General features: G+C 41.4%; 1 protein-coding gene across 1 annotated transcript in view; it reads left to right on the top strand.

Annotated features, from left to right (window-relative positions):
- The window catches only part of CDH2 (cadherin 2), a 188,119-nt gene that overhangs the window by 155,658 nt on the left and 6,284 nt on the right, over positions 1–26,177 (top strand). The window contains exons 18-19 of the mRNA XM_029921571.1: positions 497–636; positions 20,606–20,770. Of these exons, the coding sequence (XP_029777431.1) occupies positions 497–636; positions 20,606–20,770 (305 nt within the window). The remainder of the gene's footprint in view (positions 1–496; positions 637–20,605; positions 20,771–26,177) is intronic.

The following is a 26,177-nucleotide window of genomic DNA, read 5'->3' on the forward strand; positions in this document are numbered from 1 at the left end:
CCAAGTCATGCTGGCAAGCACTTACCTTCCCTGGGGAGTGCTGTTCCCTCTGATTTCAGAGGTTATAGTGATGGCCCACCAACCTCAGGGAAATAGCAGTTACATAACAAGTAACAATTTAACTACGATTGTTTGTTGGTTTAGAATTTACAAACCGTTACCTTAGGAGTATCCTGTCCTCCAGCAAGCAGAAGGGAGAGACGGACATGGTTCTCATCCCCATCTGTAAATGATAATATTGAGGATGTACATTTAGCCAGTGAGTTCACAGAGCACCAGGTTCTGGAACCCAGGATTTCACACTCAGTACCCAGTGCTTGGATCCTGCTTTGTCTTCTCTCTCTTCAAAGGATGCCAGAAAGAGATAACAGAGAGGAAGCTGCATGCCAAGCTTTTGACCCACATAAGTGTGTTAGTGGTCTTAAAGGTTATTATTAGAAAAGTCATGTTTTAGAAGCTATGACATTATGCTTTTCTTTACTCATTTTCTGTCTAGTCCTCGTTCTGATGTTTGTGGTATGGATGAAACGCCGGGATAAAGAACGCCAGGCCAAGCAACTTTTAATTGATCCAGAAGATGATGTAAGAGATAATATTTTAAAATATGATGAAGAAGGTGGAGGAGAAGAAGACCAGGTGAGCTCTATTTTACACCTTTAAAATGGAATTTTGTCCTCAGTTAATTTCAGTGGTAAGACAGAGGTTAGTACGTGCAGTAAGAACATGGTATCAAGGTTCCTTTGCTTATCAGATTATCAAATACTTGGTGGGACTTCTTCCCTAGGTGTGCTGCACATTTCTTGATTTATTTTTCAAAGTGTCAGATGTCATTGTTTTTATTTTGTAAGAAAATCACTAACATTGTTTCAAGGCGCTAGGATTTAAACCCAGTTCCAGTTTTCCTACTAATAAAAATGTTTCTCTTTAATAGAAGTAAAATTAGGTTCTACAATGGGATTTATACAGAAGAACACTAGAAAATTCATTCTACAAATATTTACCAAGCAAGTTCCATATCCCAGACACTGTCTTGGCCACTGGAGATACAGAAGTGGGCAGAGTCAGCAAATATTTACCCTCAAGAGTCTTACACTCTTGAGAAGTATTTGAAATTAGAGACAATAATTTCTAGCTCATCTCTGTGTCTGTAGCATCTTTCATGATGCCTGGCTCATAGTAGTTGCTCAACAAATGTTGAAGTTCCCATCTGGCTATAAAATAACGTGAACTTCTGTATCACTGTGTACATAAGGCATTGCATACGTGTTGAGAGATGAGAGAGACCAGGAAGTGAAACACAAAGATCTTTATGTACAAATTTTAGGTTTTATCCTCGCTAACATTTATAATGTCTGTCCACATGCCAGGCATTCTACTAAGTACATTATATGCAGTTATCTCTTAAATCTTTGAAACCTGTGATATTATTCTATGACTATATCTACTTTTGTGACAGAAAACAGAGCTAAAGATGATTGGACTCTCATAAACGAGTAGGATGTGATAGAAACAGGATTTGAATCCTGGTCTGTCTGATGTCACAGCCTAAATTAACTCCTCTGATATAGTTCCTCTTGCAATTACCTGGAAGATACTAATGTAATCCACAAGAAATCATCATGACAGGCATTTTTTTTTGATTCTTTGATAATTAGGTTATTTCCATGTCCAAATGCAAACTTTGGAGCAATGGTCAAAAAAAGAACCCAGAGGGACGCCTGGGTGTCTCAGTTGGTTGAGCATCTGACTTCAGCTCAGGTCATGATCTCGCAGTCAGTGAGTTTGAGCCCTGTGTCGGGCTCTGTGCTGATGGCTCAGAGCCTGAAGCCTGCTTTGGATTCTGTGTTTTCCTCTCTCTGCCCTTCCCCCGCTCATGGTATGTGCTCTCTGTCTCAAAAATGAATAAACATTTTAAAAGATTTTTAATAAAAATAAGTAAATAAAAAAGAATTCTAGGGTCTTGGATCATTATCAGTAAATTCAAATGTACTTTGTCTTAAATACATATGTGGACATTTGTGATAAGACTGTTAACTTGAATAAAGGCAAATTTTTGTGAACATATTTTCTCTTTGCCTCTCTACCCATTTGAGGAAATAATGTATCACTTTTTGTTTTACAAAGCAGTTCACACCCTTGCTGTGTTTAATCTTTATGGCAACCCTTTAGAGTTTTCCATTTTACATTTGTAGCAAGGTGTGTGATTTGCTCTCAGAGTTTGTAACTGGCAGAGCCAGAACTGAGACCCACGTTTTCTGATTCCATATTCCATGCTTCGTTCTCAGAACCTCAACTCTTCCATTTAGAAGAGATGCTTATTAAAATACGTTGAAAACTTGACTCATGTGTAAAGCTGCTTTGAATAATGACTAATTAAAGTGGCTCTATAAATATGCCCCAGGGTTTCTTGCTTATAAATGTCTTTGGATATTAAAATTCATGTTTGGCTTCATCCTTAATTAATCTATCCTTTCACTTTCCTGAGCTATGTTCAAGATCAGCAAACGTGTATTGATCACGTTATCTCCTAAATCTCCTACTTTCGGTATTTTATTTTTCATGTCATTGTGCATAATTTTCTAGGCATAAATCTAAACCCAACTCCATGAAGCTTCGGTAAAAATTGTTCTAACTGGAAGGCCACCAGTCATAACGGGATGCTGCGTAGAATTGGAGGCCCAGAGGCAAGAGTCAAGATCATTCTCAACATCTGAGAGTTTGGACCAATGCATTCGGTGCCACCTGATCTGCCTCTCTTCCTCCCTCCTCCCCTCCAGTCGCTTTGAGAAATTGTTTCATGAGGTTTTATTGTTGTAGCTATTTTACGAAACACTGACTTCTCTTATTGACCTTATCCACATAGATTGAGTCTTGAGATCAAATGGTCAAAGTTACCTATTGCAAGATTTATTAAAATCATCACCATAAATCTTAGCCTCTTCTTTTACTGGCCTCCGTAGTTTCCTTTGCTGCCAGCTAAGCTCTTAGGCATGAATGTTTTGTTTCTTACCCACTGACCCAATAATCCAAAGATTTTTCTGGAACTTTCTCTATATTGTCTTCTGTGTCTAATATCTTAGTACTGGTCTTCCAATAGTATCTTTTTGTAGCCACTTGGTTCTTTGGTGTCATGCTCATCTAGATCAAAAGCCCCTGTCTGTCTCGGATTCTGTGTTATGATTTCTACTTGCAGTCCTCATTATAGGAAGCTGTGAGAAAATTACACAACAGGCTTTTTATTCATGCTATGATTTACCTCCTGGCGGCAGAATGAAATGTGCCTTATAAGAATGCTACTCCAAAGGTCCGTCTCCTCTACCTCTGAAGTGGTTCACGAAGTCCATTTGCTTATCTCCATTACCAAGGCCACTGCCTTAACTTAGATCAGCATCATCCCTGTCCTGCAGGAGCATCCTAATGAGTTTCCTGTCTCTGGTGTCGCACCCCCATCAGCTCTTTGGAAATTATCAAATCCAGACATCCTCCTTAGCCTGACAGGTCTTTGGCCCTTTGGTGCACACCCTTAGGAAGCAAATAGAGGGTTGTGGGGAAGAGTTAGACAATGATGGTGGGTAGACACTCCCTCAAGATGTGAATCTGTCAAGCTTGTCCACTCTTGGCCACTAAAGTTTTCTTGCAAGTCTGAATGATTTGTTCTCATGTTCCTCACCCACCTTTTTGTTGTTGTTGTTGTTGCTCAAGACATAGCTTCTAAAAATGTTTTATTTATTTAATTGCTTTAGGGCTCCCTTTTTATTGACATATAGTTGACACACCGTGCTATATAGTTTCAGGTGTACAACATAATGATTTAATAAGTCTTTGTGTGATACTGTGCTCATCACACGTGTAGCTACCATCTGTCACCATACAACGCTGTTACAATACTATTGACTATATATATTCCCTGTGCTGTAACTTTCATCCCTATAACTTATTCATTCCAGAACCAGAAGCCTGTACCTCCTTAATGACAGAATCCACTCTCTCCTCCTCCAGAGATAAAAGCAACAATAGGTCTTATTTCTCTTAGAAAGAGCTTGTTAGCTTCTTTATTTTTATTCAGTGGACCTCATTATGTTCTCAGTTACAAATCTGTGATTTGGTAACTTACCTGGCTTGTTCTGTGCATTAGAATGTGAATAATAGTCTCATGACTTCCTATATCCCAATGACACGCGGAAGGCTTTCTATAAGGTTTAAGAGTGTAACCAACCATGCATTTCTACAGGAGCATTTCCAGCACCCCAGGAGCCTCCCTTGTATTTCCTTCCAGGAAGCATGCTCTCTGCCAAAAGTACCCGGCATTTTTTATTTCTATCCCCATAGAACAGCATATCTGGGTTTTAGATTTTCATTATGTAAATGGATATCATATAGTAGGTACTTCTGTGTCTGGCTTCCTTTACCCAGACTTCTTTCTGTGAGATTCATCCATGCTATATACGGAAGTAGTTCATTTTTATCATTGCTGAAAAGTATTCCCTTGTAGGAATTAACCACATTTTATTCATCCATTCTACTATACTTGGACTGAGTTCATGCAATTGAATTGTTATGAATAAAACTGCTATGAACATTCTCGTGTGTGTGCGTGTGTGTGTGTGTTGGTGCATTTCTGTTGGTATGTGCTCAGGGACTGGAATTTCTGTATCCTAGAATGTGTCTATGCAGCTTTAGCACAATCCTGCCAGTCCCAAAGGGACAGTACCGGTTGACCCCTCCCCTTGCCACAGTGCGTGCGCATCCCGTTGCCCTACATCCTCACTAGCACTAGGCGTATTCCCGTCTACATTTCAGCCACTCTGATGGCATGTGTCTCTCTATGATCTAATCAGGATGTTCCTGCTGACTGACTTTCCATTTTGATCTCTTTGTGAGGTTTCTGCTTGGTTTTTTTGTCCCCTTTTCTATTAAGTTGTCTGCCTCTGTCTTATTGATCTGTAGGAGGTCCTTATATATTATGGATGTCACTTCTTCATCAGATAGATGTATTGTCAATATCTTCTCCCATTCTGTAGTTTGCTTTTTTATTCTCTTAATGGTGTCTTATGATGAACAAAAGTTTTTAATTTTAAATGAAGTCCAGTCTATCAATTTTATTCCATTATGGTTAGTCCATTTATGTCCTGGTTAAGAAAACTTTTTCTTTGGAGGTAATGAGTTCTCCTTCTAAAACAAAAGTAAACAAATACATAAAACAAAACAAAAGCACAACAACTCCATGTTGTCCTTTTGAAGCTGTATTGTTTTACCCATCACATTAAGTCTGCAATCTGTCTCTAATGGATTACTCATTTGGTATAAGATATTTATCAGACTTCTTTTTTGTTTCTTTTCTTGCTAGGCAGCACTGTTCACTGCCAAGGTAGCCCTCTCCACTGGTCTGCACGGGCCCCTGGTCAGAGAGCAGGTCGTTCTGTCCAGTGGGTCTGTGCGTTGGCTGCCTGACCCGCGCTGTTCTTCTTGTGCTATCTGTCCTTGGGCCACTACCACCGGTTTTCATTGCTGTCACTTCACAGTGCATTCATATCTTTTTGTATACATTCTCTAACTGGATTCATCAAGATTTGCCTCAAAGTTTTTGGTGAACTTTGTCATTTACTTTTTTTTCCTTAGGGAAAAGAAACACTTTGTTTAATACTCTTATTTTTTTTATTTTTTTAAGTTTATTTATTTATTTTGAGAGAGAGTGTGTGTGAGCAGAGGAGGAGGGGCAGAGGGAGAGAGAGACAGAGAGAGAGAATCCCTAGCAGGTTCCATGCTGGCAGCACAGAGCCCAAGGCGGGGCTCAAACTCACAAACCATGAGATCACTACCTGAGCCAAAATCAAGAGTTGGGTGCTTAACTGTCTGAGCCACCCAACATTCTTGCTTTCTTTTTTCTTACTTTTTTTTGAATGTTTATTTATTTTTGAGAGAGAGGGACGAGGCGAGATAGAGGATCTGAGGCAGGCTCCGTGCCCTGTGCACAGAGCCCAATGTGGGGCTCGAACTCACAAACTTACAAGATCATGACCTGAGCCAAAGTGAGACCTCACCAAGCTACCCAGGCACCCCCACTCCCAATACTCTTACTTTCTAAGTGAATTTAATCCAAACACTCTTCCATTTTCTAAATAAGATGTTATTGCTTTAATGCTTTTCTTTATTTTTGAGAAAGAAAGAGAGAGCTTGAGCAGGAGAGGGGCAGAGAGAGAGGGAGACAGAGGATCTGAAGCAAGCTATGTGCTGAGAGCAGAGAGACCAATGCAGGGCTCAAACTCATGAACTGCAAGATCAGGAACTGAGCCGAAGTCGGACGCTTAGCCTGAAACACCCAGGCGCCCCGTTATTGCTTTAAATCTTAAAATTATGCTCAGTTCCCGAGAAGTTCCGTTTTGTGAAATACATTCATTCGATATCTATTTTTCATAATTCACATGTGGCTCCCTGTTAGAAAGTGTATTTATTTTTTCTGAGTCTAGTTGATACACAGTGTTACATTAGTTTCAGGTGTACAACCTAGTGATTCAATGAGTCTGGACATTATGTTACGCTCACGGCCAGTGTAGCCACCACCTGTCACCAGAGGACACTGTGACAATGCCATCGATTGTATTCCATATGCTGTGCCTCTTAGTCCCATGCCTTATTTCTTTATAGTATGCATTAAGCCTTTTTAGCAAGAGAATATGATTCATACATTTTTATTAGTTTTGGGGGGTAGATATTATCTCTTTATAGGAGTAGGCCTCAGAAATGGGATTACTGCCATGTTACATTCTCGGCAAGTTTTAGTCGATTTTTATTACACATAGTATTTTATGGAGGATGTGCACTGCCTCCAGATGTGGATGGAGACTGTGCCGTACTAGGCAGACGTGGCTTGCCCTCAATAGTCAGTGGCCTGCCCGATGTTTCAGTTGGACAATCCCAAAGAATTACCAGCTTGTTCAAAGGATGGGCAGGTCTCAGAGGTTAGTTGAGACAGCTGGTGGGTGCCAGGTAACGATTGTGGTCAAGGTGCCGGGGAGCCTGAAGACCTGGCCTCAGGCTGGCTTTGCCAAGATTCCTATTTTTCCTGCCAGGAGAAAATATCCTTCTTAAAGAGCTAACTGATTAGAAAGAAAACAACGCAAAGCAATCCTTTACAAGGGTAGTCCTGACCTTCCTGGCCATCGATTAGCATCTCTAGCTGTCGAAGCTCTGTGCCAGGGTACAGGTTGCTAATTTCTTTAACAAAATAGCTAAGAAGCCTAAGAAAATCAACAGTGCACCTGTGCCTTCTGTCTTGTGTATGGTAGACTTTGCCCAGTGTTTGCAGACCCTCTGCTCTGGTTTAGGTCATCAGGACCCCAGGTTGGTCCCATGTTGGAAGCTAGCTTTAGATGCAGAGCAGCTGTTGGCCACTGGACAGACAGACGCTTTTAGTATAATGTCTGCTCTCTTCTTAGAGGGCAGGGTTCCTTCTTTATCTGCTTCACGACTATCAGCAGCAGGGCTTTTGGTGATTATCAAGCCGTGTTTAATTACCCTCATTAGTAAATGTTCATCAGTGCACTTTTTGGCCAGTGGAGCTGGTTGCAGATACTCCGTAGCTTTGCATGTTCTTTTCAAAGAGTTCCCTCCACATTAGCATCACTAACAAAATTAGGGTGAATGTACAATATAGCCGGTGGCTCACTTTTCATGGAACCATCCCTTTTGCCCCAGGATAGGAAACAGAAGCTGTTAGCTTTCTGCTCTTTAAAGCTTAGACTTAATTACGATTGCTTTTATAGTAAACAAATATTTGTGGAGTGTGTGTTATGTTTACAACACTCGTGCTCAGTTTAAACAACCTCTCCCTAAATCACTTACCATTATACAGTTTCATTCTCCATAATAATCGCAAAAGCTATTGTTTGGGGTGCCCTGTGAGTTAGGCGCTGTGCTCACTAGGTGTTTTATATATATGCTTTCGTTTGACTCATCGCCCCCCACAGCACAGCAAAGTAGACACACACTGTTAGGAAGGGGGGTGGGATTAAGTCCTTGTCCATCTGAGTCCCTAGAAAGTGGTGTGTTTACCGGATTCTGTACGTCTTTGGCAAAGGTCAGGTTCAGCCAGGCAATTAAAGCAGTGCCTTGAATGTCATATGAATTTATCAGAAGTGGACTCTGGGACATCCAGCAGCTTCCTCTGCCCTTAAAATTTGACTTGAAAATTTTCTCTTTCTAAGTTTGGGGCTGAGGGACTCCTGTGGGGACTCTGGATCTGAGAGAGAAGATGCCGCTGTCCATGTTGGAAGTTTCACAGGTGACAGTGAGTGGTCACCGAGATTGTTGGACCGCAGCTCCTGGCTCCAGGGCAACATGAGGGGAGCAGGGCTTGCCTCTCCACAAACAAACTCAGCTGAGATTAAAGCTGACACTGGTCAGAGACGGTCACTACAGCAAGTGAAAGTGGCCACTTACAGGTTCCACATTGGATTTCTCGTGGTCACTCTTGGTCTCTTGGCCCTGACTGTCCCCCGCATACCAGATCTGTCTGCCCACACAGCTGCTGCTGAATGAAATACTCCAATCAGTTAGAATCTTGTCTTCCGCTTTCTTCAGACAAGGTCCCGCACCTCGAGCTCAGGAGCTTTCTCACAACCCAGGACACTGAGGACTTCATCTGAATTCCCAAACTTGGTTTCTTACGTTTTAGAGCTTTGCTCTGGAGCTAGAGTTCTTCTTTTGCATCAGAGACGGTTCTGAGCTCTCAGAGAAAGTACCTGATACCAGCCCTGATGATTTGAGGGCCATGTCTGAAATGAAATTCTGTGTCACTTTAAGAGTCACACTTCAGGGGTGTCTGGGTGGCCCAGTCAGTTAAGTGTCCAACTCTTGACTTCAGCTCAGGTCATGATCTCACGGTTTGTGAGTTCAAGCCACACATCAGCACTGACAGTGCTAAACCTGCTTGGGATTCTCTCTCCCTCTTTTCTTCCCCTCTCTTTCTGCCCCTCTCCCACTCACATGCACGTGCTCGCTCTCTCTCTCTCTCTCTCTCTCTCTCTCTCTCTCAAAATAAATAAATAAACTTTAAAAAAAGTCATGCTTCATAAACTGGGGGTGGAGTGAGATGGGTATGTGTTCATGAAAAGTCCATAGCTGTGTTTTATTTAGCTTGCAGGCTATAGCAATATTTTAAAAGTCACATAAATTTTGAATCTCCCAGTCCTCTCCAAAAAATTGAAAGATCTAGAAACATGGCCTGCATTCTGCCTTGACAACAGTTACTGGAAACTAAGTAGAAGGTTCTCTCTTTAAGCAGGACAAACATGTTCTGATCATTGTTTTTGTTTTCTTGTTTTCATCCCAGACTGGCTTTATTGACTTATGTTATAAGCTAATCCTTGATAGAAATCTGTTTTTGCTGGCTCTGATTAAATTATGCAGCAATTATTAGACTTTGGATTAACAAAAAAAAAAAAACAGATTTCTACAAGGAGGAGGTACCATAGTGCTCTGACACCATGCAACAATTTTCTGTTATACTATTTTTTTTAAGGAAAACAAAGTGGATTGGCCATTACTATATTTAACCAGATGAATTAGTTGAAATAGGCTAGTTGCTATAACAAAGTACAATTTCAGGGACCTAAGCCTGGTTGGAATGTATTTCTCACTTACTTAGTGGTAATTGGATTTTAGGTCATGGGAGTTGGGGGTGGGAGGGCAGGTCCATTCTACTCCACACAGTCATAAGGGGCCCAGAGGACCAGAGGCTCCCCGACTCTCCACATGTGGCTTTCAGGGTTACCCCAGCCATACCTGCAATCCCTGAACGACCAAAGGGCAGGGACGATGATTTGTGGAGACTTCTCTGGGCTACGCCTGGCATGGATCCCTTCCACTCTCCGTTCCCTAGGAAATATCTGTTGGCTGTGCACCTAGTAAGAAGAAGAAATGGGTTTTGTGATCCGCTGGGAGTCTCTGTCCCACCCTGTTAAATATTCGAGTTTAGAGAATGTTTTCTGAGATCGAGACCAGTTTCCTCCCAGAACCCACCCATACTAGATTCCTAGCTCACGTGCATTGTTTTGTGACCCATCCAGATATGTTGGAAGGAAGTGGGTCCCTGGGCACGGGGGACACAGGAGAAGTGCAGCAGCTCATGAAAATGAGACACTCTAGGTAAGGCTCATAGAAACCAAGGAGGGCAGCTTTCCCTTACCTGGCGACTGCTCCTCATATAACCCAGAGAGCTACTGAGGTCTCCTTGATCAGGGACCAGCACTTGCACGTGTGAGGGAATACATGCAATTTCAGGACAAGGGATCACATGCAATGTCAGTCAGGATAGGAGCTCTTTTTAGTGGCCCAGGATTTCAAAACCCAAAAGATCCAGATGTAATTGCTCTATGAGTCACCACTGACTTTTTTCTTTCTAATGAAAGTGATTTCTTATCTGATTTCTGGAAATTAGTATCAGTATTTCTGTAACTGAGATCCTCGGAATCTCCACAACACCAAAAGCACATTCAGTGGAGCTTAGGTGCCTGAGATGGGGTCAGATCCCATGGTTCCTACGACCAGGGGGTTGGCTTTGAGAACTGGGGACTCTGAGGTTTGCTTACAGCTTCTCCTCACATTGCATGTTACACTGCAGTAGGGTTGAACTGCCTGTACCTCTCGATACCTATGACATGTGACTTCACAGTTCCGTGGCGGCAGTCTGTGGTCTTCACCTGCCCAACTCTCTTTGTCCACCAAGACCCATCTCAAAACATCTTCTGTTGGAATCCCAGGCTGCATCCGGTATCTGCTCTGTGACCCACAGCGTCCTGTGTCTACCTTGTTTAGAACTTTTGTGTCTATCCTCCTCCCAATCTTAAGCTCTGTAAGGACAGAGATTTGTCCTATTCATTGTGACTCCTGTACCTAGGACAGCACCTAACAGGTGCTTACAGAATGTATGTACATTGAGCCTTCTTCCTGAACCTCTTACATTTTTTTTAATGCTTATTTATTTTTTAAAGAGAGAGACATAATGTGAGCAGAGGAGGGGGCAGAGAGAGAGGGAGACACAGAATCCAAAGCAGGATCCAGGCTCTGAGCTGTCAGCACATAGCCCAATGTGGGGCTTGAACTCAAGAACCGTGAGTTCATCACGAGTCACAGTCATCTGATGCTTAACCGACTGAGCCACCAGAGGCCCCTGAACCTCTTAGTTTACATGGTTAATTGAAGCAGTATACCGATGATGATTTCACTTTTCTTGAAGTCTGATGTCTTCAGGGAATGATGATAACATTCATAAATGCTAGCACTCATTACATATGCAGAGTTCTGGGTCAGGCTCTGGGCTGTGCCCTTAGTTTACATTTCTCTTATAATCTTCCCAGCAGCTCTACATGGTAGACCTGTTCAAACCCAGGTCCACATGGCTTGAGAGACCAAACTCTTAATGCATTTGCTGGTGGTCATGTGATAGATGTTGTATTTAGTGGTGCTGATTTGTAGCAGACCGGTGTTACTGGTAGGACCAGTGAGGCTGGGCGCTTGGCCACCGTTTATTGGAAAAACTCTAGTAATCTGGCTTCAGAACAGACAAAGAGCAAGACTCAATTCATTGGCTAAGCATGGCTTGCAATATTGAACACATTTTAGCATTAAGAAAGGTAGAATCTGGAGAAGTATTCTGAGCAGCCAAGTTATTACAAAACAATAACCCAAAACCCTCCAAGTATGTAATGGGTGACAAGAGCTAAGATTTTAAATCCAGGCTGGATGCCTGAACAGCAGGATGGAGGACAGGTGTTAGAAAGCCCCTTGAGACCAAAGGAGCCACTTCTCTGAGTCAAGGGAACTTTGCTTGAGCCAGTGGTCTCCATGGACATCCTGCCAGTCTCAGGAACCAGCCCCAGCGAGAACAACCTGATTCTCTGGCTCAAGCAGAGATTGACATTATATAATGTAACCCTGGTATATTTGATTCTTTGAAATAATCGTTTCACAAAATCTTTCTGCTGTATAAGCAAGCTAACAGCTGAATCTGGACGTAATGGTGGAGGCCACTTTCCACATTTTTAGTGCTGGCTAGAGCACCCTGTTAGGTTAGGGTCCTCTAAGACCCACCTGCGAATGCTAGTAGAGGTGAGTTATTCAAAGACTGACGCGGATTTCATAAGAGCAAAGTTTCTCCGGGGATTGGGTGAGCGCTCTGTCATTCCCAGCTGACACACGTCGATAAGGCCACAGGCAGCATCTTCTGAACTGAACAGGGCTTGTTCATTCCTCACTGGCCATTAAGTGTTTATAATGTGCACGTGATTTGCACATGAGCTTTTATTTGCTATTCCTGCCACTTGGTGTGAATGAACAAAATATTTATGGAATTTACTATAATATTCACTCTTCCTGACTAATCATAAATTTACTGTATTTAATTTTATTGGAATCAAAAGTTATCAAGATCCCAGTAATAACAGTGATAAAGATATTGAATGCCAACTGTGCATGAATGCTATGCCAGGGGAAAAAAAGGTAAGATACTAAGCGGTATTTGCCAAAGTTCTGCCAGCTGGCCAAATCCACTGACTGCCTGTTTTTATAAATAAAGTTGTATTAGAACACAACCATGCACTCTGTCCGTTGCTTATGTGTTATCTGTGCCTACTTTTACACTGCGGCAGCAACAGAGTGGAGATGGTATTAGAGAGATTATATGGCCCCAAAATATTAAAATATTTTACTATCTGGCCCTTACAAAGAAAGTGTTGCCAACCCCTTTAGTAGTTAGAGAATATGGAGCCCTCATTAGTGTTTTGTCCAAAGTTTGAAGGTCAGCATAGGAAATTTATGGAACGCGCCCACGGTCATGCAGTCAGATATGGTGAATTTAGGATTTGAATCAAGGCATTTTGATTTCAGAATCTATCTTTGTTCAGTCACCATACTCTTCTCCCTTTATATGTACATTTGTCCTAATGATTATGTCTCCTTAGGAAATTCCAAAACAACATGACTTATAGTAGTAAAGGATTTTTGATACTCTCTCACCATATTCCCAACCAAATATTATCTTTTTCTTTATTGCCTATTTTTAGGTTTCCTCTAAGATAGATTACTAGGTCAGGCTAACATAGAATGACTAATCTTGTCTGAATGGTGACGTTTGTATCTTTTATAAGAAGAACTTGGAGCTCGCGGTGGGAATATGGCCTGAAGATGCATTTAGAAAGTACTCCCAAGTCTCCCAGACAGACGTGCTTGAACTGGTTAAGTAGTACATTCATCTAGGGCGCCTGGGTGGCTCAGTTGGTTAAGCTTCTGACTTTGGCTCAAGTCATGATCTTGCGGTTTGTGAGTTTGGGCCCCCACATAGAGCTCTGTGCTGACAGCTCATAGCCTGGAGCCTGCTTCAGAATATTTCTCTCTCTCTCTCTCTCTCTCTCTCTCGCTCGCTCTCTCAAAAATAAATAAACATTAAAAAAATTTTTTTAAGTGCATTCATCTTTATAGGGCTGTTCCTGAATAGTGTGGGAAGGATGGGAAATGACAAACATTATTATAAAAAACAAATGTGAGATTTCAGGAGAAAGAAACATCTTTCTGAAGCCCTATTACTCTGCTTAATCCTACAGGCCCTTCATGGCCATGTGCTCACTTCCTCCAGAAGCTTACACTTTCACCTTCTAACTTTCTATATTTATATAATTGTTTATATAGGTATTCTATTAAGTTTCATTGTTTTTGAATGCATTCTTTTAAAAGACACTAGACGAAAAGTTCTATGAATAAATGCGTCTGTGACCCAAGAGACGCTCCAGAAAGTATTTGTTGAATCGAATCCAGTGGAACTGTATTTGCAGTCTTTTTCCAAAAGAAGACTCCCTCATTTTACAGTTGGAAGTGAGTTGTGACAAAATTTCCACAATGCCAGTTTCTGCAGCAGAACCACAGTTTTGCACCAAAGAATGAAACCAGCTCATTCAAAATTCTGAAGACAACAGTTTTGAAAGAAGCTGTGACAGGGCAGCGGGAACAGTAAACCACGGAGGTAGAAACTGTGGATGTGTTCGTTCTCTTAATGGGGACTCGCTCCATCCCTTGTGGGAAGTAGAGACTGGCTGTCTGGTGGGATTACGATGTATATGAAAGCAGATAGGTCCTTCATTTGTCCCCGAGTTATTTCATCTCTATTAGGTTCATGATTCCAATCAGAAAAGCTTTTAGCAAATCTTTTGGTTTGTGGGGGGGTACTTTAATAATCCCCAGACTCTACTTAGTTTTCCACATCATTTCGCTTGCGTAGATCCTTACTGTCATAACTGTATCTCCCTGGGGAAGAAAATCGGGTCGTAATGTAATTTACATAAAGCTTGTAAGGGTATTTGACTTATTTGTCAGCAATTGTATGGTAATGTGTTGGCACCTTATCACTATTTTATTCAATTATTTTAATGCCAGGAGCTATAGGGGTGAGATAACAAACTTCTTCTCTTCCACCTTCGATCTTTTTGGGGGTCTGTCTGAAGTTTCTTGCCTGTGCCATAGTCAGCCTTTTTTTCAGATAACTTTTTTTTCCTTCAGAATGTTGCCATTTACTTTCATGTTAGTATTTTTATTTCTTGCAGTCGCTCAGTCTTGAAACATTAAAAAGGTCTGCCTTATCTATATGGGAATTTTTAAAGTTACTTGCCTTTGCTGCTATCAAAGGAAGGCTTCCCACTTGTCCCAGCCCTTGCCTGGGAGATAGGGAAGGTGGCTGTCCTGCTCCTCCACTGTCTCCCAGCGCGGGCTGAAAAAGGACCAGGAACTTCCGGTGCCTCCTAGCTCCCCTTCCTGCACAGGCCCGCCTGTTGTCGGACAGAAATGAAGACTCCTTCCTAGTTCTGACCAAGAGTCGGTGAGGCACGTTTTCACCAACTGTGTGCACAGACCCGAGTGCCAGATCCCAACACCTAGTTACATAACCACCCTGAGCTCTTCTAGCACAGAAAACCCCTCAGGTTTCACCCCCCCCCCCCACCCCTGCAGACTATTCTGTGCATTTCTTCGCTGGCCCCTGGGCAACAAGATGCAGCTTTCTTGTTTTAATTTTGCTTACTCTGGTGATCTCCTTTTTTTGTTTTTTTGTTTTTTTATCCTGCCACACTGCTTAAGGCCGTGACCTTGGGCAAATCATTAACCTCTGACCTAGTAGCAATCAATGGGACAGAACCACACCCACTTAGAAGGTTTTGTGCTTGGAGTGCAGGAGGTGCCACTGAGAAGGCGCCTTGTGTCATTGCCGACAGTGAGGGGCACCAGGGGCAGGCTGGCTTCCTTCTTGCAGACATCCTCTGAGCTGAAAATGGCATCTGGCACCCAGTAGCCTCTCCTTAAATACTTGCGAAACAGTAAATGAATATTTTCATCACTCTCTAAAACAGATTTAATTACAGAATTCTACAGATTATTCCAGCAATGTAGCTTTCTAGATTTTTTTTTTTTAGCCTTTTGAAATCTTTACCTAGGTACCAGAATGTCTATCTGTACCAATGCAGAATTTTAATTTACTTAAACATACCAAATGCCTTAGGGTAGATTCATGGTGTCTTTACTGAACCAATTATAAATCATTGCAAGTCAGTGGAATTTAAAAAGAAAAGCCAAAAGCAGGGTGTTAGCTGCTAACTAACGTTTTACTAACTCTTCCATAATTGTATCACCCCTATGATATTTTAAATAGATGAGGGGGAAAAAAGTGTTTTTAGTTGCTGGCAATGTTAACAATCTAAAAACTGTAATTCCGTACCATGTTCCCAAATAACACGTGTTCCAAATATTAGTTAAAACAAGGTTTTCCTTGGCCTTCACTTGAAAATTAGATTTCTTTGGGAAGTTAACTTTGCAAAGAAAGGTTAACAATCATAAGAGAATGTTCAGATCTACTTTTTCTCTAGAGAGCTTTAGGAACCAAATAAAGATTCTTCCTGGATTGTTTCTTTATAATCTTCAGAAGTAAGACCATGAACCCAATGACCTTGAGCATGTTTTCAGTCTCTGTAATTCTCTTTATAATTCTCATCCTACATGTTGTAATTTGTGTGTTTAAGTAAAGTATTATGGGATTGTAAAGATGTATAATTTAGGAGGTTTGCATTGAGTGACCCCTTATCAAAAGACTTAAAATTGGACCCGCAGGTCAGGACCTCTGTCACACAACACGGGGGGATGTGGACAGAAAAACCCATCCCTGTGACCCGAAGACACTTCTGCCTACTTCCTACCATTATCAGATTTTTTTTATGTATCCCATATTTGTAACAGACAGGGGAAGCCATCTCAGAGAAACATTATGCCACACGTTTAATCCAGTTTCTAACTTCCTATAAAGCAGTTGTTTTCTGCCTTTTTTCGAAAGTAGTAAAGCTGAGGAACATGACACATTTTCATCATTATAGAGGACTCACCAGGGCAGTGAATCTCACTGATGGGAATGGGAAGCTTTCTCCTCCCTCCCCATCGTGAATTCCTGCCGTGAAGTGTAATGTGATCCAAGGCACGCTTCTTGAATCAGTTACTCTTTTGAACATCTGGCATGAATACCATCCCTGAGACCTTATTCAACATATTCTTTAATGAGCATTTCCTATGGGTTTGCCGTTTTTTTAAATTTTTTATGTTTTTTATTTATTTTTGAGAGACAGAGAGAGACAGTGTGAGCAGGGGAGGGTCAGAGAGAGAGAGGGAGACACAGAATCCGAAGCAGGCTCCAGGCTCTGAGCTAGCAGTCAGCACAGAGCCCAACGCGAGGCTCAAACCCAAGAACTGTGAGATCTGACCTGAGCCGAAGCAGGAGGCTTAACCCACTGAGCCACCCAGGTGCCCCTGGGTTTGCCATTTTGATAGTGGGAAAGACTGAACAGGACCACAGCCCTTTTAAGACTATTCCTGCTCTCTGGTTCTTAAGATGGTAGAAAAAAGGCTATCAAAAGAATGATAAAAACTTATCGATTAATATGCTATTATATGTATCCCTAATAAAGGAAGCAGTCCAGGTGAAGACACTGTCCTTGCCCGGAGGAGACAGCTGTAACAAATTACATCAGAATTTAACCTCTATTTTGCCAAATCATTCCGTTTTCAGGCAGACTGTCCCTATGTCTGAATGTTGGCAATTTATGAGAAAAATTTTTACAACATTGCTGGCTTCTCAAAATGCATTCATCTTTCTAACCTTTGGGTGTAGTGGGAGCCATATAAGAAATCAGGGAGCACAGGTTCTTTCCAAGTAAGAAGTAGCATGAGCAAAGCCAACATGTCCATTTTGTCTCCAGTTATGCCAAGGAAATTCCTCTGTATTCTTGTACAGAACTGTCCTATAAAATATTACGGAGTATCAAGGAGTTTGTTACCAGGTAAAAGATAGTCCTTAACCATAAGATCCAATTACTTAATTCCATGCATTTCTGACTTCTAATAAAGGATTTTACACCCTCAGCGTAAAAATATTTAACTATGATCAGTATATTTACAATCTGTTTTTTCTTTTTTTTAAAGTTTATTCATTTTTATAGAGAGGGAGAGCACATGCTTGCAAGTGGAGGAAGGGCAAAGAAAGAGGGAGAGAGACTTCCAAGCAGGCTGTCAACCCTCCCGACCCCCATGGTGGAGCTTGACACAGGGCTCAATGAGAGATCATGACCTGAGCCAAGATCGGTACTTTACCCGATTGAGCCCCCCAGGCGCCTTGTTTTTCCCTTTCTATATAGAGCTTCGATAATTGTCAGAAGGCACAATTGTTCTCTCTCTTATGCTTGCTGGTTCTTCAGTTAAACATCGCACAGAAAAACATGCTTCTTGGTGTATAAGCATTCAGAAGTCTCTAAATAAATCCCTGTTTTTATTTTGTATGACATTTTAGCATTTCAAAGGCCTTCGCATCTGTTTAATCATTGTACATCTTCAAGATAGTCTATAAATTACTCATAAATTCTATAAAATTTAAAGTGGAGCACATCCGTGCACGCTTGAGATGTTTTCACTGAAGTTTTGTGTAGATAATATGAGGTATTCTATCCTGACGAGAGAAAACAGCATCCCCATGCCTTTGCTCCTGTTGCTGGAAATCCCAGAAAGGTCCTTTCTCCCTAGCGCATGGATTGTTCAGGGTTCAAATCTAACCCAAGTCTTCTCTGAGCATGTTATACTTCGCGGTTTGCCAAGTTTATACCCCACGGCGGCTCATCCTGCCCTGTGTTCCCGCAGTGTCCCCCTGCTCACTTCTCAGAGGAGGGGCGTTTCCTTAGTGCCTTCAGCAGTTAGGGTCCCTGAGAATCTCGGTAAGATTTTTAGGGGAGGGTGGTCAGGATGAGTGTCTCAAGGAGCAGAGAGTTACTTTGTGGATTGACAGTGTGAAGTCAAGACACACCTGGTTTTGAATCCCATCCTAATCACAGACTAGATGTGGGACCCTGGGTGAGTTACTCCAGCTCCCTGAATCTGTTTCTTCACCGAAAAAGATGTTAATAAAGCATTCTCCACAGGCTTGTAAGAAAGTATCTGTGAGAAGACATTCTCAAGAGGCTGGTATCATGAGTGCATGGTACATTGTGGATATGAATGCCACTGACCTTCCTCCCCTCGGTCTCCTGGCCAGTGACCTTCCTCCCCTCGGTCTCCTGGCCACTGACTTTCCTCCCCTCAGTCTCCTTTGTTACTTTTGTCAATCCCTCACATTCTTGCCCTCCACACTTATCTGTCTAGTTTCTCATGTTTTAACTCTGGCCTTGTAGCTTGGACGTGACTCACTCTCCTACTTGACTTTCAGAGAGCTACGCTTTGAAGTAAGTCTAACATGCTTGGAGTCAGAGCCTGTCTCTGAATCTTAGCAGATCTGGGACCATGGTCTGGTTACTTGGGTTGTTTGAGACTCAATATCTCAACTCTTAAATGGGGATAATAAAACTTAACATCAAACAGTACTGATCAGAGGATTAAATGAATAAACATACCTAAGGTATCTACAATGCCAGTACATGGTAAGTATTTAAGTGTTGGATAAATCAAAACCACTACAGAGATACTACAAATGCTTCTAAGCTGGTTTTAGACAAAAAGATGAACCCTAAACTATGAAGAGTCCCAGAAAGTCTGCACTCTCTGTAAATGTCAACATTAAATTGGAGAATTTTCTATCATCAGGATTTAGGGGTTGAAAACTACAAAGTATTTGCCCAAACCAGAAATTCTGATGCATTTCCATTATAGTCTGCTTCTTTATTCCTGTCTAGCTGGCTGATGTTAAAGCTGAAAATAGTTCTGATGGCCCAACCTATGCCTGAAGCATCCTTCTTCACAAGTTCTACTGTGCATGTCTGAAAGTGGAAGGGCTGTTTTTTCCAGAACGTTCCCCCAGGGCTGCGTTGGGAGGGAAGCCCCTCTCCCTGGCCTCACGCTGCCGGGCCGGAGATTGGCAAACTTCTTCTGTAAAGAGCCTGATAGTAAGGCTTTGCAAGCCACATATAGCTTCAGTGGCATATTCTTCTTCTTTGTTATTATTGCTGTTTTAAGTTATCCTTTAAAACTGTAAAAGCCATTTTTCAAGAAAAATGGGAGATGGGTCCGGCTGGGCCCATAGACCATAGTTTGCCAGTTCTAGACCCCTGAAGGGAGAGAGGAATGGAGGCTGGTTTTGAAACCCTGATGAACTAAAGCCTTATACTGAGGAAAAGGAAAACACATATGCATCATTTATTTTAATATTAAAGATATTGTAGGAGAGGAAAAAGTCTTCCTCCATCCTCTTAGGGCCCCAGACTCAGTCTGAAAATTAAACTAACAAAGATAGATTAACAGGAGGAAAGCATACACATCCTATTAAACTTTTACATGTACATGGGAACTTCCCAAGAATTCGAAAACTCAAAGAAGTGTCCAGGGTGGGAACCTTGTATACTTTTAGACAAAGAAACAATAAATTTCTAAAAATTGACCAGACCGAGGGTTTGGGCCAGGGCTAGTAAATGGTGAAGTAGTAATTACGGAAGTAAAGATGAGTTTAACAAGGTTTGTTTGTACAGATTTCTTGGTCTCAAATTCTCGGTCTCTGATGATAAGAATGTCGTCCCTCCTCCCAGTACAGGGAGGGGACCTTTCACATGGGAGTTTTATGACCTGTTTCAAGGAAGAAGGGCAAGATGAGGGGAGTTAGAGTGACCTTGAAACTCTGCTGTTGGATTTTTGAATTCCTTCAGCCTGAGAGATCTAACATGCTAAGGTGCTCTAAGTCAGGGGAGTGGGTCTTGAGTGTCCCAGCCCCCACCTTAAGTTAGTACCTTTGCTTCTGTGGTACGACTCTATCTTCTAGACAGTTTTTCATCGTTTTATAGTAGAACCTCATCTCACTGCTGTTTTCCATTGGAAACTGATGAGAAACATAGGAAAGCAGATGGAGCACAGACTGTAGAAATGAAAAGCACAGAAGAAAGAGCTGTGTGAAAGAAATATTTAATCATAACATGAAAAACTCATGGTGGCAACTTTTCCATTATGTTAAATTTCACTCATTTCTATGCATTCTGGGTATGTGTTTAAAAACAAAGGTTGTAATTTTCCATCTTTATGCCCATCTACCATGGGTTTTTGATTTTGTCTTTTGCAGGATTATGACTTGAGCCAGCTCCAGCAGCCTGATACTGTGGAACCTGATGCCATTAAGCCTGTAGGAATCCGACGATTGGATGAGAGACCCATCCATGCCGAGCCCCAGTACCCGGTCCGATCTGCAGCCCCGCACCCTGGGGACATTGGAGACTTCATTAATGAGGTGCCAAGACTGGCTTGTTTTCTTTATAAGGGAGTTTATTTTATGCAAATCGTCAGCCATACGTTGACCTCAAACTGCTTCGAATACAGCTGTGTAGTTCATTGAAACACACTTGATTTTTTCAAGCTTATCTGTGTTGAAGCAAATGTGGCTTCAGTAACAGAACAGATTTAATTGCTTTGGTGGGCCAAAAACCAGGTCTGTCAATTAATATTCTGTATTTGTAAATGACATTCATATATATTATCAGTATTAGTCACACTATCTCCAAAAGGTTTTTTCCCCTAGATTACAAGTAATAAATAGATAACAACATTCTAGTGTATTCTAATTTTATTTATTAGCACTGATGAATGTAATAATAGTTCACTTTCATTTTCCTGACACTGTACCCTTTGAATCTCACAAACATTGAGAATTCAGTGCCTACCCAATGACTAGAGAGTTCCATCAAATGAAATTAGTAGGAAGAGGAGCTAAATTAAATATTATGTAAGTGATTTAAATACTTGTCTAGTTGAGGAGTTTTAAGAGCTCTGTAAGAGGCAGCTAATTCTCTGTTGAATATAACAGATATGATTTCCACCGTCAAAATTATTATGGCATTCTTTTATTTCATTACTGACCAACAGCTCTGTTACATTTAAAACTTAAGTTTTAAAGTAAAATCATTTGTGCTGCTGTTTTTGATCATGTTGATAGTTTTACTGCAATTCTCCTTTTGAATTTGTAGAGTAAGTATAAGAGAGCCATACATATTGATGTCGATTGTGAATTTATAGAGTAAGTATAAGAGAGCCATACATATTGATGTCGATTGTGAATAGAGGACAGGCTCACGTAGTCTCTGGCCATGTCCTGCAGCTCAGTATTTCCAAGATCAGACTACGTCTTCGTGCATTACAAAGTGGACCACACCTGTCACCTATCCCCTTCAGTCAGGTGATGATAAGACTCTTACTTCCAGTGCTTCCTTGGAGTCATAGATACACATGTATATATTTAATCAATCCACTTAAGTTTTTTTGGATAAAGTTATAGTTTGTAAAAAAAAAAAAGTTTGGGGGCAAGATTAGAGTATCTTCCCTTTACAACTATTCATTACTATTACTGAAATACATGCTGCTTTCTGAACGAATACATTTGCTTCTGTTCAACAGGTAATAGGTTCATTTGTTTCTGTTGTGGTTTAAAAGCAGATGGAAGGTTGGGGTGCCTGGGTGGCTCAGTCAGTTAAGCATCCCACTTCAGCTCAAGTCATGGTCTCACAGTTTGTGGGTTTGATCCCTGCATCAGGCTCTGTGCTGACAACTCAGAGCCTAGAGCCTGCTTCAGATTCTGTATTTCCCTCTCTTTGCCCCTCTCCCTGTTCATACTCTGTCTCTCTCTCTCTCTCTCTGTCTCTCTCTCTCTCTCTCAAAAATAAACATTAAAAAAAAACAGATGGAAGGCAAAACAACAGAATGCCAATAACTCCTGATCTACAAAACTATGCTTTGATTTTTCCAGGTTACTTATGTAGAGACCTGGTCAGGGGATTTGCAGAAATTTATATTTATGACTAGATCTTTTTGAGCTTTTAAGAGTGCCTGATGATTTTCCTTCTGGCTTAGCATTTGCAGTCATGAGAAATTTCTTAGTTAGTCCTACAGTTGTTGGGTTTCAAGATACAGTGAATCTTTTGAACGGTGGTGCCAAAGACGGCTTGCTTTTTTAAAGCAAGAATTTCAGCTTCAGTGTAATTCAGCAAGTCTGCCTGGCCCTGAAGCATCAGTAGTCCCTGGGACTCCATGCAATCCATAACACTGTTCTTCTCTCAGTGATGAGGGTCAAGCACTAAGTATCATGTATAAGACTGTTTTCCTAATCTGACCCCCACCCTCTTCCCCCATGACGGTTCCTTCCAGTGCTGCAGACCCGCTGAACTGTTTGCAGTTCCTCAGAAGCACCCCAGCTATGACTGTACTGTAACTTCTGCAGAGCCCTTACTTTCTTAACCATCAGGGAAACACCCACTTAGCCTTCAGAGTCAGCCTCAAACATCCACTTCTCTGGGAGGCCTTCCTTGATACCTCTGGGAGGGCTTAACAAGACACTTCCTCCGGTACAGCCTTGGCCACTGAGGCATAGCTGTCAATACTTGTCTCCCACATGAGCACCCACCTTCTCTCCAGGATGGAGACTATTCCTCGTTCATCTTTGTGTGACCTAAGCACCTGGCGTGTGGCCTCTTAGATCTTGTTGTTTTAAGGAATCCCAGCTCTGTGGCAGGTGGAGTAAGGCTATGAGTGCTGCCTGATGTGCAGCTGATTGAGGTTCACTGGGGCCCAGGTCTGGGGCCTTTCACTCTGCCAGAGTTCACCAAATTCAGAAGATGAGGATATTGGTTCTTCTAAGTTGTGTTTTAGTGTATGCTTGGTGTTTGTGTGTATGTGTTTGTGTCTATGTGTGTGTTCATTCATCTTTTTTACAGGAACTGCATTTTCTTCAGGAGGTAGGGAAGTGTATCTAGTTTATTAACTAGATTCCATTACCCAGCCCTTCCAATGCCACAGTAGAAAGAGCTACAGTCAGAATTTCATTTAGAATTTTCCTAGCACAGTGCCTAGCCTAAAAAGTCCACAGCCGAAAAAGTAGCTCAGGACCATCATGAACATGTTTCAGTACTTATACAAAAATCTTTGTGCCAAACGACTGACTTGCAAATTACCTTCTAGAATGCAGTCAGTTCATAACATGAGGATTGTCTGCATTTGCTAAAAATGCCTTATTTTGAAATGATCTTGAGCTTGGTTTAGGATCATTCATTCAGCAAATAACTATTGAATGTCTACCATGTGTACATGTCTGTGCTAGTCATATGTAGAAAGACCATAAATTAGACCTAGATTCTCTTTGTGTCTGCTCCCTACCTGGCTGCAAGCATGATCTTTGTACCAGGCAGACGTTCCCTTACCCGAAGCCTTCCTTTGCTAGGTATGGGAGGCCCATTGGCCCATGGCCAGTTCTTACTCGGCTTTACAGTTTCATCTCAGCCCCTCCCCCTGCATCTTACAGGCCAGGGACAGAGATTCTACTTGTAGCTTTCACGCTCATCTTTAATTCCATGTCAGTACATGTTCCCATGCTGTGCTTTCTGCCTGGAATGACTTCCCTTTTTCTAAATATTAGTTTCTTCATTCAATCTTTACCAAGCCAAGAAGGGGCAAGCACACAGCTCGGGCAGGCACCAAGCAGTGGCATCCCATCATACCCAGGACTCACTCTCCTTCATAACCCCTTGTCCAAGGTTCCCCTCTTCCTCCAGGGGAAAAGGTGTTCATTCCTGGGGTGTGGTGTAAGGCCCACTGCTTTGGTGAGTACATGAATGGGCAAAAGAATCAGAATTGGAAATGTTTCTTTAAATGTCCACAGAATCCATGACATTGAATGTGATCATAAGATAGAGAAGTGTGGACAAGATGGAGAACCAAACACTTACACCTAGAGAGGCCCTACATAGGAAGAAAGTCTACGAAGGTGAAGGGGTCACAGAAAACAACTAAAATGGGGGTCTGAGGATGAGAGGATCAGGGCTGTGGGAAAATTCACGGGGATGAAACTGTCAAATGGCCTAAGTCAGATAACATTCAAATACACTGTATAGATTCTTCCATTGAAAACACCCACTAAGACTAATATCTTTCTATAACTGGACAGATCAAAATAAATACATGTAAAGTTTTAAAGCAGTTAAAAGCACCTAGAAAAAATTCAAGCATATTTTATGAATACATACAAAATGCAAACAGATTTCTTTATCTCCAGATCTTATTTGATTTAGCACAGTACTGAATGTTCCAAAGAAAGAACAGTATAGCGTAACTATAATTGGAGTGTTTTTATAATGTAAGGAATAAATAAGTTCATGAGAACATTTTCTGGTTTGTTTATTTAAATAACCAATGAATGTTGCCTTGAATATAAAAAATACAATGTATTTACCAATGGTAGATAGAATAAAACAAATCACAATTTTTGAATTTCAAGTATAGAATTTTATTCTGTTTTGAGGTTTTAAATATGACCTTCAGAGGGTGAAAAGATGAAACAAATTCATTTAATCTCAGCCTGACAGTAGATGTTAGCATACCTCTAATAACTTTACTAATCCTATATATTTCTTTATCTCAGAAATATAAAAACCAAGGGCATATTTTTGTTAAATATGCTTGGGATTCTGTGTCTCCCTTTCTCTCTGGGCCTTCCCCACTCATGTGCACTTGCTCTCACTCTCAAAAATAAAAAAATAATAAATAAATTAGAAAAAAAAAGAGTAGGTTGCCTAACCGACGGAGCCACGCAGGCACCCCTACCCTAAATCCTGGCTTCTTCTAAAAGGAGTATATATAAATATGAACAAGGTGATAAAGTGAAAACCCAAGCTCAGGACAGGCGTGCAAAGCTATCCCCTAGTATCCTGCTGGATGTCAGGCACCATGTCGGACAGCAGGATACAAAATGAATATATACATCCTTAGCAGAAAAGGATGTAGTAATCTAGTGTAACCAAAACATGGCAATAACAGTAAAGGGGACCATTGGAATGACTCTCAGTCATGACTGAGGGAAAAATCCATGTGGCAGAATTGACATTTTTAATGGGCTTTAAAGGATGGTTGGATGGATGGATGGATGGATGGGTGGATGCATGGATGCATGGATATTAATCAAATGAAAAATTTTGAGTGAGGAAATTTCAGCCAAAGGAAATCACATTTCAGCCAGCAGGAAATGAATATGCACATAACACAGAGGTACACAAAAATATGACGTTTTCAGGTTTGGAGGGCTTTGGGTGAATGATTTAGTTGTGGTTGCTGGAGCTGGGAATAGCTGAGCCAGAAAAGGTACATGAACAGCCCAGGTTCACTGACTGCTCTGCTAAAGAGCTTTAACTCCTGTAGGTTACCCAAACATCAGGCATTTGAATAATAATGCCTTCTAGTTTTTTCCAGGTCCACACACGTCTTCTATAATTTACTTCAACTTCTAATCAATTTTTAATTTATTTGTTCCATAAAGGTAGTTGTTTTAAAGTACTCATGAGCCCATTAAAAATCATCTTGCATACTGCTACCCCCACCCCACCTCAGCCCTACAGAACCCCTTCCTTATTTGGGAAACACTGTAATAGGTGAGAGAGAGCAATCAGTTTTACTTGGGGTGTGGCTTCAAATAATGTCTGAAAGAGGAATCAGGCGTAGTTTGTAGAAAAGAAGCAGGAATAGTACTGAGGACTGGGAGACCCGTTAGGGAGGCTTTTGCTATGGTCCAGGCTGGATATAAACAGGACGTGAACTGAAGCAGGGGCACTGAGAGAACAGAAGAAGGAATGTCAGGGAATCAGTGGACCTCTTTCCTCTGA

The sequence above is a fragment of the Suricata suricatta genome, chromosome 14 (assembly GCF_006229205.1).
Source record: "Suricata suricatta isolate VVHF042 chromosome 14, meerkat_22Aug2017_6uvM2_HiC, whole genome shotgun sequence".
NCBI classification, from domain to species: domain Eukaryota; kingdom Metazoa; phylum Chordata; class Mammalia; order Carnivora; family Herpestidae; genus Suricata; species Suricata suricatta.